General features: G+C 47.2%; 1 protein-coding gene across 12 annotated transcripts in view; it reads left to right on the forward strand.

Annotated features, from left to right (window-relative positions):
• The first annotated feature begins 940 nt into the window (after positions 1–940).
• Positions 941–16,696, forward strand: part of PTPRT (protein tyrosine phosphatase receptor type T) — a 1,057,545-nt gene continuing 1,041,789 nt past the window's right edge. For 6 of the 12 annotated variants that reach the window (XM_059133127.1, XM_059133130.1, XM_059133131.1 and 3 more), the window contains exon 1: positions 942–1,178. In XM_059133127.1, the coding sequence (XP_058989110.1) occupies positions 1,091–1,178 (88 nt within the window). In that variant the 5' untranslated portion in view covers positions 942–1,090. Of the gene's footprint in view, positions 1,179–16,696 lie in introns of all 12 variants that reach the window. The other 6 variants (XM_059133123.1, XM_059133124.1, XM_059133125.1 and 3 more) reach the window with 2 other exon arrangements.

Below are 16,696 nucleotides of genomic sequence, written 5' to 3' on the forward strand. Positions count from 1 at the left end.
AAAGGGACAGCTCGGACTCTGATCTGTGGTTTTAGGCTTTCATTTCCAACCAGGTCTTTGTTCAGACCGGGAAGAAAAAGGAAAAAAGCTACACGGTTCTGTCTCTCGAGAACTGGAAAGGGGGAAGGCAGTGAGCGAGAGAGAGATGCCTCATGCCCAGTCTTCTCCCCCTCCCGTGTGGGGGTGGGGACGGGGAGAGATGGGGGTGAATAAGAGGGGTGCTTGGGTGGCCCAGGAGGTGGGATGCCCCCAGAAGAGCGTGTGTGCGTGTGTGTATGTGTGTGCGCGGGCGTACGGTGAGGGGGGGTGTCGACTCTTAGATGAAATTCTCCTCTCTGGGCGTGCCCCAGCCCCTCGCCGGCAGATGCCCGCCCCGGTTTAGGGCAGATGACCCCTCCCCCCGTTCACCTGTCCCCTTCCCCCCCAATCCCAAGTTGAGACGGCCGCTCCCTCCCTCCCTCCCCTTCCACCCGGCCCCCACTCACCTGTTCCCCCACTCCGAGTTCACACGGCTGCTCCCCCTCTCCCGCCTCCCCCCACCGCCCCCGGTACCTGCGCCCCAGCCGGGCAGACGATGCTTGGCGGCGCCGCGCGGCGCGGGGCGAGGAGGCCAGGACCCCCGCACGCGTGGGGGCGCGGGGGTGCAGCGCGGAGTAGGGGGCGGTGCTGCGTGTGGGAGCGCCGCGGAGCCGGCGGCCCCGAGCCGGCCAGCCCCGGCGAGGGTGCGCGGGGGAGCCGGCGGGTGCCGGCCGCGGGCGTGTGCGGGGCGCGGGCGTGCGCGCGAGGGTGTGTGCGCGGCCCGGGCGGAGCGCCGGGCGGGCGGCGGCGGCGGCGGCGGCGTTAGGACTCGGGGGACGCCGCCCCCCGCCCCCCGCCCCCGCCCCCCGCGTCCCGCCCCCGCCCAGCCGCCCGCCTCAGTTCGCGCCGCGCCTCGGCTCCCAGCGCAGCGGCGCCGGCTCCAGGAGCGCCGCGGAGCCCCTGCGTGCGGCCGCGCCGGCGATGCGGGGCCGCCTCGCGCCCGCCCTAGTCCCGGCCCCGGCCCCGGCCCCGGCCCCCGCGGGAAGGGGCTGAGCCGCCCGCCGCCGCCCGGATGGCGAGCCTCGCCGCGCTTGCCCTCAGCCTGCTCCTGCGGCTGCAGCTGCCGCCGCTGCCCGGCGCCCGCGCACAGAGCGCCGCAGGTGAGTGCGCCCGCCGGGCCCCGCTCCCTCCCCGGCGCGCCCGCCGCCGCCGCGGGGCCCCCGGGGAAGAAAGTTGCGCGGGCTCGCGGGGGGGGGCGCGTCCCGAGGGCCGGAGCCGGTTCCCGGCCGCCCGCGCCGCCAGCTGCGCCCGGATGCGCCCGGGCCCGCGGGTCCCCCGGGCAGCCCGCGTTTGGCGAAGTTCCCGGCCCGACTTTCCTGGCGGCCCCCGGGCTGGAGGAACTTTCGCGGTTGTTGCGAATGTCTCCACTTGCTGCCTCCCACTTGTCGGAATCCGTCCCTGGAGTGTTTGGGGCGGCGAGACGAGAATCGGCACCGACGCCCGGGGTGGAGCGTTCGCTTCCCGCAGCTTCTGGGGGCAGCGCGCGCTTTTCGCGGGGAGCGCTGGTCGCCGGCAGGCCGAGGCTGCCGGGGCGGTGGCTTTTCTTTTCTCCCGGGAGAGACGGCAAGCTCCAGACTTTGCTCTAAATACGCCGCGCCCCTCAGCTAGTCCTGAAGCAATCCGCTGAAGGCACCGTGGGGGTGTTGATGTTAACGACTGAGACAGCACTGCCTCCTTCCAAGCCCGTGGTTTTTAGCGGAGTGTATGGGCGCTCCAGTTAAGGCCCTTCGAGCAAGAGTGGCTTCGACCTGTGAGGCTGACTGTTCCCGAAAAGTTGTGGGGTGGTTTTTTTTTTTTTTTTTTTTTTTTGTGGGGACACTCATATTTGGGTTTGGCCATTGGAAGGAGGTGAGCAGAGGTAGTTCTCAGTGTGTGTGTGTGGGGGGGGGGCTGGTGTGCTCCTAATGGTTAGTTGGCATGCTCAGGAGACCACCCCACCATCCCGGGTCTTACACTTCACCAAACCCCGCCCGCCGCAGGTCCCTTCCAGCTCCGAGCCCCAAAGAGTGGGCGGCAGGTGGAGGGAGAGAGGGAAGGAGTGGCGTAGGTATGCTTCCAAGTTCAAAATCACCTTGAAGTTTCCGACCACCGATTGGCTTTGGTGGGACCACACGGAGCGGAGATTGCTGGGATCCCAGGGACAGGCCGAGATAAACAAGTGAGATTTAGGAAAAGATTAGTTTCGGATTGCTAAGTAACGGCGGTGCCCGTATATTATCATGAAAAATCAAAGAAAGAAGAAGAAGAAGAAGAAAAAAGAGGTTTCACGGTGGAGTGAAACCTCTTTAAACAGGCTGCCTTTGAGGTTAGGAACCGCTGGAGTGACCTTCCAGGGGAAATGCACCGGCGTGTCTCTTGCGCCATACCAAAATGGGAACCGGGGATGGGAGTTTGTGAAGGGACAGCCTGTTTCCGTGGCTGGGAAGTTAGGTGACCAGGACGCTTCTGTGGGGTGTGAGGCTGGAAGGTCGGATTAGCAGGCACCACGCCGTTCTAAAGATGGTGTACAATTCCTGTTCCCATTTTGGGTCTGTATGAGGTGTCTACCGAGGGGAGAGGAAGAGGGCATGGCTGGGGGCAGCCCTGGGGGCCCGGGTGTGATTTGTGACTTAAATTCTTACTTTCCTCCAGGGCCTGGCCGGCCTGCCCCGCATTAACAGTACTCACGTTCCCACGGCGAAGCCTCCTTCCCCCCAGCCAACCCCCTCGCCCACCCCTCCAAATATTAAAAATATTCCGCCGCGGTTCTCGGGAAAAATCCTGCCGGGTTGGGGATGCTGTCCAAGGCAGAAAGCGCGCTGCTCGCGCTGCCCCCACCAGGTGGCGCTCGCCCACAACTGTTAAAATGCAAATCGAGTTGCTTTCATCTCAGGAATAGAACTTCTTTTCAAATTTTAAATGAGTAATGTGTTTATTCAGCAGCCTTTTGTTAAAACATTTAGAGAGGTGTGAGGAGCAGGCACCTTTTCTTTGTTTGCTCTTTGGAACATAAGGGGAAGGAAAGCAATCCAGGATCACAGTTTGGGAAGATACCTACTCGGAAGGCTCCTCTGGTTTCTTTTGGTTCTACCCGAGCCGGTTGGCTTCTGCAAACCGACTAGAGCATATACTTTGCTAGTGACTGCGTTTGTTCCGGGGGCTCCTTAAACATGCGGGCGTAGCTTGTGTGCGAGAGAGCCTCATTAATTTGTAAAAATGGGGATTTTCTGTGCATATCTGTCTCCTTTTTGGTTTAATGCTGACGTCTTGGGCCATTTAAATTAGATTTTTTTTTTTTTTCTCAGAGTTCTTCATAAAGATCTCTATTTGTAAATGCAGGAATTCTGCAAGTGTTGACTTTTTAAAGTGGATTTACCATCTTACTTTATTTCTAAATGCTGAAATAGATGGAATTCAAATCTAGTGCAAATATGACAATGTCTTGATTTCCTTTAAAGTATCTTATTTAAAACTTTTGGCAAGTTTGGGTAAATAGTACATTTTAAAACTCAGTGGCGTGCTTTCCATATTGTTTTAATCTGAAAATTCCCAGTCTTAAAAGCACTTCAAATTTATAAGCTTGCATCTAATACACAGGGTGATATACTTTGCTTTAACCTTGGTCACCATGTCCAAAGGTCAGTGGTGAGAGCTTGTCATCAAAAGGCAGTTTCCTTCTTCCTACTGTAAGATGTGTTTCATGAGCCAGGGTGATGTTTGTAAAGAATGACAGTAAAAAAGCATTGGAAATCAGCTTGCTGAGAGTGTGGCAAAACATCATTTGGGATAGGGCAAGAGAGAAACAAACAAACAGATAAAGGGATAATTAGTCCATTTACTAGTGGATTTCAGCCTCTGTACATTGAGAGCAAAAATGGATCGTAGAGGGGACCGGCTTGAGATTGCAGTTGTTAGCGATGTAGTCATTTAACTCGATTCTCATCACCACTTATCTCTGGGGAGCTGTTAGCAGTACAGTCAAATTTTATTTTCTCTCCTGGATTGCTTGATTTCTTTCCTAATAAAAGAATAATTAATGTGCAAACCTGGCTTGGATTCTGTTTCAGCAGCAATCACAAACGCATCCACAATGAGAGCAGACCATTTTCTTGGGTAAAAGCCTACTACCTTTCCACTCTATTCCATTCCTTCTTGCTGGTCCCTAGCATAGCGCTTGCAGGCTTGTGGCTGCCGGCTGTGACGGCATCCGCGGGAGTAGTGAAACTGTCACCTTTCAGAGCCACTATCACAGGACGGTCCAGCATCCTTCCTTTAAGCACGGGATACTCCCGTGACTCTCTGACGGCACGTTGCTGTGGAAACAAGGGCAATGGCATGGAGGCCGAGGGTCCTTCATAAATATTTATTGGTGACGATGAAGAGATGGTAGAGCCTGTGGCAACCTTCGTGGGGGCTTGGGGAGTTTGACTCAGGAGGCAGCCTGACTTAGGGAACCGAGTAAGAGCTGCGGAGTCTAAAGTCCTCCATGTGAATCCCACTCTGCCTCTCTCCAGCCATGTCAGCTTGGGAAAGTCATTTACCTTCTCCCATCCCCAGGTTCTCATCTGTAAAGGGAGGATAACTGTAGCCACCTCGTTGGAGTTTGTAGAGACTAGAGATGATGTATGCAGAGTGAGTAGGCACCGCAGTGCCTTATCCTAAGGGGAGCCTGGTTTGGTACTTGGCCTTGGCATTGGTGTGTGGACACAGGTCAAGGGGGCATTGATGGTAAGCTCAGCTATGAGTGGAAAATTACTTGGCTGGGTTTTGGTGATGATGTTTCGTTTTTCCTGCTGGGGGGCACTTGAGTTCCTGCAACTGCTTTTATTTTGTTTATTTTTATTGGGGGGAGGGGTTTGCGGAGGTCGGGGGAGAGGGAGAGAGACTCTTAAGGAGACTCCATACACAATGCAGGGCGACTTGGGTCTCGATCTCACAGCCCTGAGATCATGACCTGAGCTGAAATCAAGAGTCAGACGCTTAATAGACTGAGACACCCCGGTGCCCCCGCAACTGCTTTTAGAAAGAGATTTAGTACCAAACAGCTGACACTGATACATTTGGCCATTCAAGAGTTCAGATAGGGAATGTTTCGTTTTAAGCACAGTTTACCTTCTAAATGAAAACCGATAAAAACCCAGATGGTTACACGTTGTAACAGGAGAGTATTTGGGAATATCTTCCTTCTCTTCCTACCCTGTCCCTCACCCACTCTTCCTTGCCTCGCCTGCTCCATGTCCCTCTCTTACCTGACGTAGAAATGCAGTGCCTGGTGCTCTGGAGGCAGTGGGAAGGTGGGGGATGCTTTGTGCACTTGATAAACAAGCAAAGAATAAGTAAACATATAGAGAGCTATGGCATTCCAGTTAAAAAAAAAAAAAAGCAAAACAAAAGCTATGAGATTATTGAAAACAAACCATGTCCGACAAGTATAATAGCATTTGCAAGCACATTACAGAATTGCAGAATTGGGGCTAGGAGGAAACACCATGTAGATAACAGCAAATAGAGTGTCTCATGAAATCTTATAAAATGGGTTCAGATTGGTTGTCAGAGGAGGAAAACTGTGGCTTTAAAAAAAAAAACGATAACAGTCAGATGCTGTAATGATTGGTGGTGTTGTGTCCAGTCGGGTCGGGGTGGCAAGTTGGGGTCTTGGGATTTAGCATTTGATGTGGTCTTGCTGGACACTCTTATTTGCCTGAGCAATGCGGACATTGAGATGGCAATGCCATTTATTTATTATTAGGAAGAACTGTAGTTCTAAAGATGATAGACCCAGGTGTATTCTAGGCATCGATCCTAAGAGACCTTCTGCAAGTCAACAGTGAAAAATGGGAATTTTGGGGAAAATGGGAAAATGTGTCAGAAAGGCAGAATGGTGAGAAGATGATAGAAACCATTCAGGAATGATGATCATTTGGCCAGTTTTATCCCAAAATGTCAGCGTTATTTCCCTTGACCTATGCCAGTTATCTATACAGGCAAGAGCTCCTCAGAACCTTTACCAGACTGGCAGGTAACTAATAAACTGAAGGTAACTAATAAATTAAAGTCCCCACTGTGACAGTCTTGATTTTTTTTCCACACTGGAGTCAGGCTGCTGAAGAATGTCACACATACACACACACACACACACACACACACACACACAGCCCCTGGTGCCTAAGTGGAACAGATCTGAAATTTTTTCAATTTCTTGAATATTCAGCTTAAATTTTTTATTTGATGCTGGAGGGAATTAAAAATCGTGATGTCAGTTTGGCAGTTTCCTTAGAAAGTTAAACCTACATGTACTGTAGGATCCAGCAAGTCCACTTGTAGGAGTATTGCCAACAGAAATGAAAACAGACATCCACACAAAGATACATACATGAATGTTCATAGCAGTGTAATTCACAGAAGCCCCCAAACTGGGAACAAGCCAGGTGTCCATCGACTAGGAATCTACCTAATGGGATGCCATGAGCAATGAAAAGGAATGAGGTATTGATATGTGTTAACGTTGCTGAACCTCAAAAAACACATCAGGCAAAAGAAGCCAGATGCAAAAGACTATCTACTCCATAAACTATTCAGAAAAGGCAAATCTCTAGAGATAGAAAGCAGATCAGCGGCTGCCTGGGGCTGGGGGTAGGACCGGGGATTTATAGCACATGGGCACAAGAGCATATTTTGGAGTGATGAAGAGATGGGAAAATTGGAAGAACGTGGTGGTTGTATAACTCTCCAAATCCTGGCGCCCTGGATATGAACTTGATAAGCTGTTACATCCCTATTCTGAGCCTTTACTTCTGCATCTGTAAAATGGGCACCCCAGTGCCTCCCTCACTGCCGCAGGATCCAGAGATAACGCCTGTACGTTGTTAAGCTGGGTGCCCGGGACAAAACAGGCATTGTCATTACTTATCCCTTGTCAGTATCCAAAATAGGCTTTTGCACGAGTTATTTGCAAGGCATTTTTTGTTTTTCTTTTTTTCCTTGGGACGTTTTAGACTGAGTTAAACCAATGAGCTAACATGTCTTCCTTTTCATCAGCTTGGCAAAAAACGAAAAAGTTTTCGACTCTCAAGGTTGTGACAAGGATCTGAGCAATTAGGTGGCTTTGTTCATTGTTGAGTAATGAATAAGGAAACAGCTTTTTTGGAGTGCTCATTTTATTAAAATTGCAGATGTGAATAGCTTGTATGTGGAGTATTTTCGTAGGGTATGGATTGGTTGGGGAGGGAGAGAATAGATCATTCATTCATTTTTCTTTCTCTTTAAGCCAGGATGTAGAAATGTAACAGAAGAGGAGAGGCTCCCCTGTCTCAGGGCAGATGCAACACGTTTTTGGCCCTTTAGTCTCCTAGCAGGGTGAACAGCTGGGAGAAGCAAGGCAACAGCTCCCTACCTGCGGGTTTTTTTTTTTTCTTCCCTGCTTTTCTAGGGGGCTTCCATCCACATCCCAGGAGAACTTCGCACTGGCAGTCCATAAGCTGCCCTTAAAAAGATGTTTACTAACTTCAGACTTTTCTTAGCCTCATGAAGCTCATCCTTTTCGCAGGGAGGAAGCCCGGGCTGACACCCCCACCCCCATCCCCAGCTCCAGCTTCCCAGAACCCTGGGCAGCTTGTTTCCTCTCAGATCACCTTGATTTTGCTTTACCCCTCTTTTCTAAATGTTTTTTTTTTTTTTAAATCCCAGTGGTTCTGAAACTGATCACGGGCTCACAAAGCCAGTTCTCTTGGTCCTCCCGAAACTCATACTGGGGGTTTACATAGTCGTTCTTTCTGAGTCCATTTGTCTCTTCGGAACCAAGCATGGATTCCTGGATTCATGTCAGCGAGGAGAATTTTTTTTTTAAATGAATTTTATTTTTTATAAACATATAATGTATTTTTATCCCCAGGGTCTGTGAATCGCCAGGTTTACACACTTCACAGCACTCACCATAGCACATACCCTCCCCAATGTCCATAACCCCACCCTCTTCCCCCTTCCCCCCTCCCCCCTGCAACCCTCTGTTTGTTTTGTGAGATTAAGAGTCACTTATGGTTTGTCTCCCTCCCAATCCCATCTTGTTTCATTCATTCTTCTCCTACCCCCTTAACCCTTCATGTTGCATCTCCACTGGTGAGGAGAACTTTTATTTATTTATTTTTAATTTTTAATTTTTTTATTTTTTAAAGATTTTATTTATTTATCAGAGAGAGAGAGAGAGGGAGAGAGAGCGAGCACAGGCAGACAGAATGGCAGGCAGAGGCAGAGGGAGAAGCAGGCTCCCTGCCGAGCAAGGAGCCCGATTGTGGGACTCAATCCCAGGACGCTGGGATCATGACCTGAGCCGAAGGCAGCTGCTTAACCCACTGATCCACCCAGGAGTCCCTCGAGGAGAACTTTTTAAAGAGAGTTTGATGTTAGATCATCAGGCACAAGCGGTCTTGGATGCTCCGGACTTGCTCTCGTTGACTGTAATGACGACTTGTTTTTGCTGTCACAGGTTGGTCAGAGGAACCCCCGTTGAACCAGATCCTTCTTCAGTGCTTCCGGAGGTCTTTGAGAGCATCCTTATTTTTTCTGTGACAACAAGCAGGCCCAGGCTCACCTCTAGGTTAGGTTTTCTGTCCCAATCATGTGGTCACTTATTTTTTATTTTAATGAGCTGTGGCTCCTTTTTGTGGAGACATCAGAGTCTGAGTTTTAGGGGAACTCTGGAAGAGAATGGAATAAAACAGGGGCGGGCAGTAATGTTAGGGATAGAAAAAGATATTTTAAATAGCATGCGTTTATTACTGCTTGTCTCTTAGATTTTTTTAGGGTTGCTTTGGGCATGAGACCTATTGATCTAATTAAAAATAATTTTTTCACTGTCACTGCTTAGAGTGTAGCCTTAAAGTTGATGCTAATGCTTCTTTTTTTCTTAAGGATCTCTCAGTCGGCCCTTAAGTGCCTGGATCCAGATGAATTCACCTGTCAGTGTTTCTTAGGTACCAATTTTGTGAAAAGAAAAAAACAAACAAACCCCCAAAAAACAAAAACAAAAAACAAAACAAAAACACCCCAGTCCCATGTCCCTCTAAGGGAACTGTGTTAGTTAGTTACCTCTGCTACATAACAAGTTCCATCTCTCACCCTTTCTTGGAGTTGGGAATCTGGGTGTGGCCCAGCTGGCTTCTCTGGCTTTGGATCTCTCCGCAGGCTGCGGACAGGCTGTTGGCTGGGGCTCCAGTCCACTCAGCTGGAATGGAGAAGGCTCTGCTTCCAGCCTCACTGGCATGGTTGTGGTTGGAGTGATGGGCTCAGTTCCTCGTGCACTGCCAGCTAGAGGCTGCTCTGACTTCCTTGCTCAAGGAGCCCCTATCCTGTCGTGGTTGCCGGCTCCACCAGCGCAAGCAATTGACAGGGCAGGAGGCAGCGTGAGCAACACAGAAGTCAGCCTTTTGTAACCTAATTTTGGAAGTGACATCCCTCACTTTTGCCAGCGTCTGTGTGTCCAAGGTGAGTCCCTGGGTCTGGCCTCCTCGCAAGGGGAGGGAGTCAAATACGGGCTTGAAGGAAGTGGGGATCGTCAGGAATGGTTTCAGGAGCTGCCTACTCCAGGAACCTCAAAAAATAGATCAGTGAGGAAACCTTGTATCTTGGAGGAAAATACAAATATAACTTTTAAAGTGTGTGCAAATCTTTAAAAAAAAAAAAAAAGTTAATTAGGAGCATCAGAAAGTAAAAATGAGGGGCGCCTGGGTGTCTCAGTGGATTAAGCCGCTGCCTTCGGCTCAGGTCATGATCTCAGGGTCCTGCAATGGAGCCCCCGCATCGGGCTCTCTGCTCAGCAGGGGGCCTGCTTCCCTTCCTCTCTCTGCCTGCTTCTATGCCTACTTGTGATCTCTGTCTGTCAAATAAATAAATTATATATATATAAAAAAAAGAAAGTAAAAATGAGTTAACATGAAGACCTGTCAGAAACTTCTCAAACTTTAAAGAGTTGAAGTACTATCAAGTTTTTGTAAGACTATAAAACTGTCACACTAGGATCTAGGTTGCACAAGAACCAATTTGTAGCAAACACCAATAGATTAGAGCTACAATTAAGCTGGAAGTTCATATTTTTATTACATTTAGATATCCCAATTTTAAAAATTGGTACTTATTTTAGAACTTTTTGACCCACTTCCAGAGGGTTTTTTTTTATTGTCACATAAAATAAGCATGGAGAATTTACTAAGTTACAGTGATTTAAAGATTTAATGTAAATATACTGATAATTTTATGGCTCAAAACACATCCTCCTGTACTCTAAGTTTTGACTGCTGTGGTAATAGTACGGTCATTCCAGAACGAATTCAGTCATAGTATGTTTTTCAGGGCAGTGGTGGTTTGGAACCATAAGATCTTCCAGTGAAGGATGGTTTTGTCGAAAATCAAAATGGGCTGATCAGATGTTGGACTTCCTGGTGGGGACCTGCTCCGGGAATTTCCCTGATTTTGTAGATGACCTGTTGCCTTGGCAGGTGGGAGGGATGGTGCCAAGGCCCCCATTGGGTTGGCCAAGTGGCATCTGCTGTTAGGCAGGAGGGTCACTGGTTTACTGTGGCCCTGATTCCCAGCCCTCGTGGACTCATTTCCACGAAGTGGCCCTGGGGAAGGAGGAAGCTAAGACACCTTGAGTTCACCCTTCATCCCCGTGGGGAAAATGTTTGTCTTTCTAACACTTTCAGGGACTTGGATTTTTGAGTACATTCTCATTTATTAACTGTCCTCTTCAGTCCTGCTGGGTCAGGCTGTGCAGAGTTGGGTGACCAGGTAGCCCAGTGTGAGGGAGGTGGGGGCCTAATTTCCCCAGGGGGTCTAGGTCACAGCTCCTGCACAGCCGCACTTATGGAGCAGCGTCACGGCCTTTGTGCCGGTCCACTTTGCCAGCGTTGATTGCACAGTCATTTCCATGTCCACCTCTCTCCTAGTTCCAGATCCGGACCACCTGCTGTTTTCACTGCTAGTTTTTTTTTTCTTTTTTATTCATTGATTCTTCCCTGTGCTGACTGTTGTTCATATGCCATCTCTTCACCTGTTGCATTGTGTGTGTGTGTGTGTGTGTGTGTATGTATGTGTGTATACATATATATATAAATATAAATTTAAATATATATAAATATAAACAATATAAATATAAACAAATATAAATATATAAATAAAATCTTTAAATATATACATAAATAAATGAATAAGATCTAATAAATAAATAAAATCTTTAAATAAATATATATATATATATATATATATTTAAGTTTATTTATTTGAGAGAGAGAGAGAGTGTGCATGAGTTGAGGGGGAGTAGCAGAGGGAGACAGAAGTAGGCTCTCTGCTGAGCAGGGAGCCTGATATGGGACTGATGTGGGACTTGATCCCAGGACCCTGAGACCATACCCTGAGCCATAAGGCATCCCTATTTTTTACTTTTTCTTCTCAGAAACATGTGTATGTTGGGGTGGAGGGAATGATTTTCAGTTCAGAAACTTCAGAACCCAAGATTTAAGCCAAGATTCTAACTTGTCTCAAACTTGGGATGGGGTGGGGGAGGGGGGTTCTGATCAGTTCTGTTCAGAAGCTGGGAGCGCTGCCAGCCTCTTCCCTTTATCCGTCTGGCTTAGAATGGTTATCGTCCTCTAAACAGCATTGTCTGGAACAAAGCAGAGGCCAGCTCTCTAATACTGGGGTTGTATTGCCTTGAGGCCATTTAAATTAGCTTTACAGAGGAACCGTGCAGCCTCCTGAAAAAGAGGAAACTTCACAGTTTCCAAATTCTGTGATGCTCAGCTCAAACATGCATGCCCTTTAGCCACACCCAGGCACCATCTTGCCTGTTTCAAACACAGGTTCAACACACTTTTTGGGGGGGGGAGCGTAATACCTATCGATGCAAATTTCCCATTTCAATTTAATCTTAAATTTTCTGCACAGAAGATGGGTGTTCCAAGTAGAACATTATTTCTGGGACTTGACCCTCTGAACATTATTTTTGGTGGAGGAGTACGATTAACCTGAACAAATCCCAGAGTTCCAAGATGTGACTCTTGTCCACATATGTTAAAACAGAGTTTTAGTGTAACTTAGGACTACTCCCCTCCTTGGTCACTTTTTTAGTGAAGGCTGATGAAGTCAGCTCTCTTACCTTTCTTATCTTTATCTCTTCCCACATATAAACATTTAGCGTACATTTAAATTCACTTGTGTGTGAAAGCATACTATTACTGCTTTTACTTGAGAACTGGCTTAGCAAGTACTGAAGCGTCTCTCAGTTCCATTCTCATTTCTTCTCACCTGCCAAACCTCAGCAGCTATCGTTTGTCCCTGGAAAGTTGCTGCCCACCTGTTCCACCTGGAGCTCTAGGGGTCCTTGGTACCCATCCTATGCCACATTACCTTTTCAGATGTCTAACTAGGGGACTGATCTTTGTGATCCGTTGGTTTTGGCTCAAACTTCAGATGTTTCTGCTTTTTATGGTTTTAACTCCCTTTGGAGATCATTAGTCCTAGCCATTGTTTTGGGTCATATAGAAGATTCCAGGAGTTATGTCTTGAGCCATCTTTTATTATATGTCTGGTCCAAATGGTTGGAGGCAGAAGAACGGTGAATGAATACCACTTGACTGAACTCTCATGAAAATTCTTATGTTTCAGGCATATTTTTACTTAGTGCTTCCTACTTTGGCATTTCTGATCTCTGACTAAATCTGGCCATCACAGCGAGCTAGTCATGCCTATCCCACTTCTGACACCAGTGGCATAGTTTGAGTTGGATTATGGATTATCTGGCAGAGACCTGGTATGTGCTCCAGAACTTCCATAATTATATTCCCTGTTTATTTAGTCAGAGACACAGGATATCGTGGAAGTGAGTTGACTACACAGAGGGGAGGCAGGTGTAGTATATCTTGGCCTGACCTTTTCTGGCTTCTCCAGTTCCTAACAGGGTGCATAGTTGCTAGTGAATCAGGTAGAATCTTGCTTATGCACAGAAACAGCCCCATTTTTGATGTGCCACTGCCCTTTTATGTCAGCATCTTGGAAGATCTTATACTAAAAATCTGCATATCTATTAAGGCATATTTGCAAGTATTATTGGGCCCTTCTGGTTCATGAAGCAAATTCAGCATCTGGAAAGCCACATCCTCTTCTGTTGGAAGGAAAAAGAATCGATTTTCTAAGCATAACAGTCAACTATTATATTAATAACCGAACTATGCATGTTTATTTTAGTATAAAATGCAGAATGGAAGGCTATGCTTTGTAGAAGAGGTCTGGGGAGAAATGCAGCTGAAGTGGTAGATGAAGGGCATTTTGACTTTATCTGGAGTATTCCAGTCCCTTTGGAAAGAGGAATATACTTAAAGAAAATTTGTTAAAGTTAGTTGATACTTCTTGATAGAGAAGAACATAGGTGTTAATTACACTTCTCTGTGTAATATTTCTGCATTTAAATTACTTCTATCAAAAGTGATCCCTTTGGAATTTAAAGTTTGCCAGTAAAGTGCAGATGATAAGGATTTTGAACATATGTGTTGCTTCCTCCAATCATTCTTTCAAAACAAATTTATGTATTGTTTTCTATATGGACTACTTTCTTTTAAAGTCTGTAATTAGGATTCCTGTGGGGAATTCTAAGACCCCTGCATCTGGTTAGAAAGAAAGAAATAGAGAATTGTGTCACAGATATAGGGAAACACTGGAGCATGAATGATTGCGGCCCTGAGGGAGGGGACCTTATTAGGTATCAGTGCCTTTCCCCTTGCAACACCCCCTTCCCCCTCCTGGTACCTCCATGGAGAAATCACAGAGATTCTGCCATGGGACAGCCTCTGCCCCTGGGTTTGTTTGGGACCCCAGAAAGGCACATTTGAGATAGAGGGGTCATGTTGCACAATCTTTTCAGTGCTAGGAGGTGCTGTGAACCTGGGCACAGTTTACTATATGTGAAATGACCTGATGATGTCTGTGTACGTTCGTTCATTCCTTCCTTCCTTTCTTCCTAAAGATTCTATTTATTTATTTATTTGTCAGAGAGAGAGGGAGAGCACAGACAGGGGGAGTGGCAGGTAGATGGAGAAGCAGACTCCCCACTGAGCAGGGAGCCCCTTGAGAGACTCTATCCCAGGACCCTGGGATCATGGCTTGAGTCGAAGGTAGCCGCTCAACTGTCTGAGCCACCTAGGTGCTTTGATGTCTGTGTTTTTTAAGGGCTCAAGTTCTGGTGCCTGACTTTAGTATTTTTATTTTTTCCCCTGATGATCAAATCATTTGAAATCTTTATAGAGGTTACGTAATATAAAAATCTACCCCTTCCTGATCAATCGGTTTTATTATTTAATGCTATCCATAGTTTGTTTTCAAAAGGAATATGTGTTTGGAATCCCCACATCTAGGAGATGATACAAACGGAATCTTTTCCAGGATTGTTCATTTCAAACAGCAGCTCCATTAGAACAGTCTGGATTAGAATAAGACAGAAGGGATTTTCACTCCTCTGGGATGAAGATTTCTAATCCCTGAAGAGTATACAGAGGAGAGGAGCACTTGGCGTATGTTGGAATGGGAAGCAGAATATACAAGGAGATGACAAGTAATTTGGTGAGATGATGGATGATAGCAGAATAATAATAGGGAAACAGATTCTAAAGTTATGAAAATCAGAGGTGCAGTGGGGTATGTCTGCAGAGCAGGAAGGATTCAAACTGAACACCAGGGGAATCAATGCAGGAGAGGAAATGTCTACCAAATAGCAAACATGGATGTTACTGTATGCTTTAAATACTTACAACCAGCCGGACATTTTTCAAAGGCTTTACTCCTTGTCTCTTACAGAAACATCCTAATAGCCCTATGATGTGGGTTCAGTTATCATCAAAAGTGAGGAACAAATTGGTTAAGTAGCAAGGCCAAGGTCATCCAGCTAGCCAGGGGTAGAGTCAGGACTTGAACCCAAGTTAGACGATGTTGGAATCTGTGTTTTTAGCCACAACGTTCTGCGCTCTTTCTGGTTTACTTTGTGCCAGGTGCTGTGCTAAATTCACCTGTAGGGGGAAAACTTAGGTCTTCTTTGAAATTCCTGGGCAGAAAGCCTTTCTTCAAAATGTGCAATGAGAATTCCTTTCAGGGGTTTCCAAGGCTTTGTTAGATTCTCATGGTGATCCTATGAAGCACATGTGGCAATCCCACGTATCAGAGAAGGGATTGTTTTTGTGGAGGTATAAGGGCTTGGCCACAGTCACGCTCGTGGTCCTCTCATTTCAGAGTCCAGGGTCTTAACCACCACGTGATGTTGGATGTTAGAAGATTTTAATGGCAGGAAGAGGTATGGAAGAGAGGGGCTATCTTTCTGTGAGAGAAGGAAGCTCCATCGTCTTCCCCCAAATCAGTCTGTCTTAATCATCCCAGTCTTGAAAGGTGGTGATTCATAGGGGAGGACCCTCACTTGTCCTGGAACAAAGGTTGAGCCCCTGGAGGTGGCGGATGCTGATTCAACCTTGGGAACTTGGGCAGTGGAGGGTGCCAAAGCCCCCAGAATCTCAGATTGGACGAGGGGTTCATCCCAGACTCTGGACTTTGGACCTCTGGGTCTTCAGCAAACAAAGCATTTTAGGAAAACACTTTTTGGCTGGACACAGTTAATTGAGATCATTTAGCCCACAGGATAGCCCCCTGTAGATTTAAGGGAGTTGATTATTATTCTAGTCTTACATATGAGAGACTGAGGCTTAAGTCATCAGGTGGAACTGCCTTTGGATCTGTAGGATGTATCCAGTCTTAAATGTCACAGAGTTTGCTGCAGAAATCTCTGATTCTGAAATAGAAGGGCCTGTGTAATTTTCCAAAAGCACCAAGTACCTCCTCAGTGACTTTTTCATTTGTGCCCTACACTGAAGAATGTGTAAATCCCCTCTTGGTTTTTTCTGCTCTTGTGACTGTAGTTTTCAAGATTGGTCCTGAAAATGGCCCTTTGGTAGTTCTTGGTTATCTTTCTCATGGAATCAGATCTGGTGTAGGTGGACCCATCTGCTTCGTCATGACAGAAACCATAGCAATGAAAAGGGCAGGCTTTGATCTCAGACTGTGTGGGTTCAAGTCAGTGCTGTGCCACTTGTAAGCCGCATGACCTTGAACAAGTTCTTTGAAACCTCCGAGCCTCAATTTTATCATCTGTGAAATGAGGCTAGTAACCGTAACTTGCCTGTAGCGTGGTTTTGAGAAATCAATGAAGTGATGTGTGTAAGAAGCTCAGCATGGGGCCAGGCTCATGGAAAGTGCTCAGTAAATGTTAGCCATTTTTGATGGTGGTGCTGTTGCTGAAACAATCTTGCTGGGGCTCTTTGGCGTACAGGGTACATGGCTTGGGTGACCAGTTGTCCTGGTTTGTTCAGGGTGGAGGTATCTCCCAGGATATGGGACCTACAGCGCTAGAGGAAGGAGTGTACTGGGTAAACCAGGATGGGCTGCTTACTCCGATGTCTATCCAAGGCTCTGTTCAGAGTGAGCTCATTGCCTCGGCTGGGCAGATTCCTACAAGTTGCATATACAACTCACATTTATGTAGCAAAGAAGGTGATCTGGTATTTGACCTGCATTTTATAGATGTTGGTGTAGGAAGAAATAGAATAGTTTTTGC

The sequence above is a fragment of the Mustela lutreola genome, chromosome 9 (assembly GCF_030435805.1).
Source record: "Mustela lutreola isolate mMusLut2 chromosome 9, mMusLut2.pri, whole genome shotgun sequence".
Classification (NCBI taxonomy): Eukaryota; Metazoa; Chordata; class Mammalia; order Carnivora; family Mustelidae; genus Mustela; species Mustela lutreola.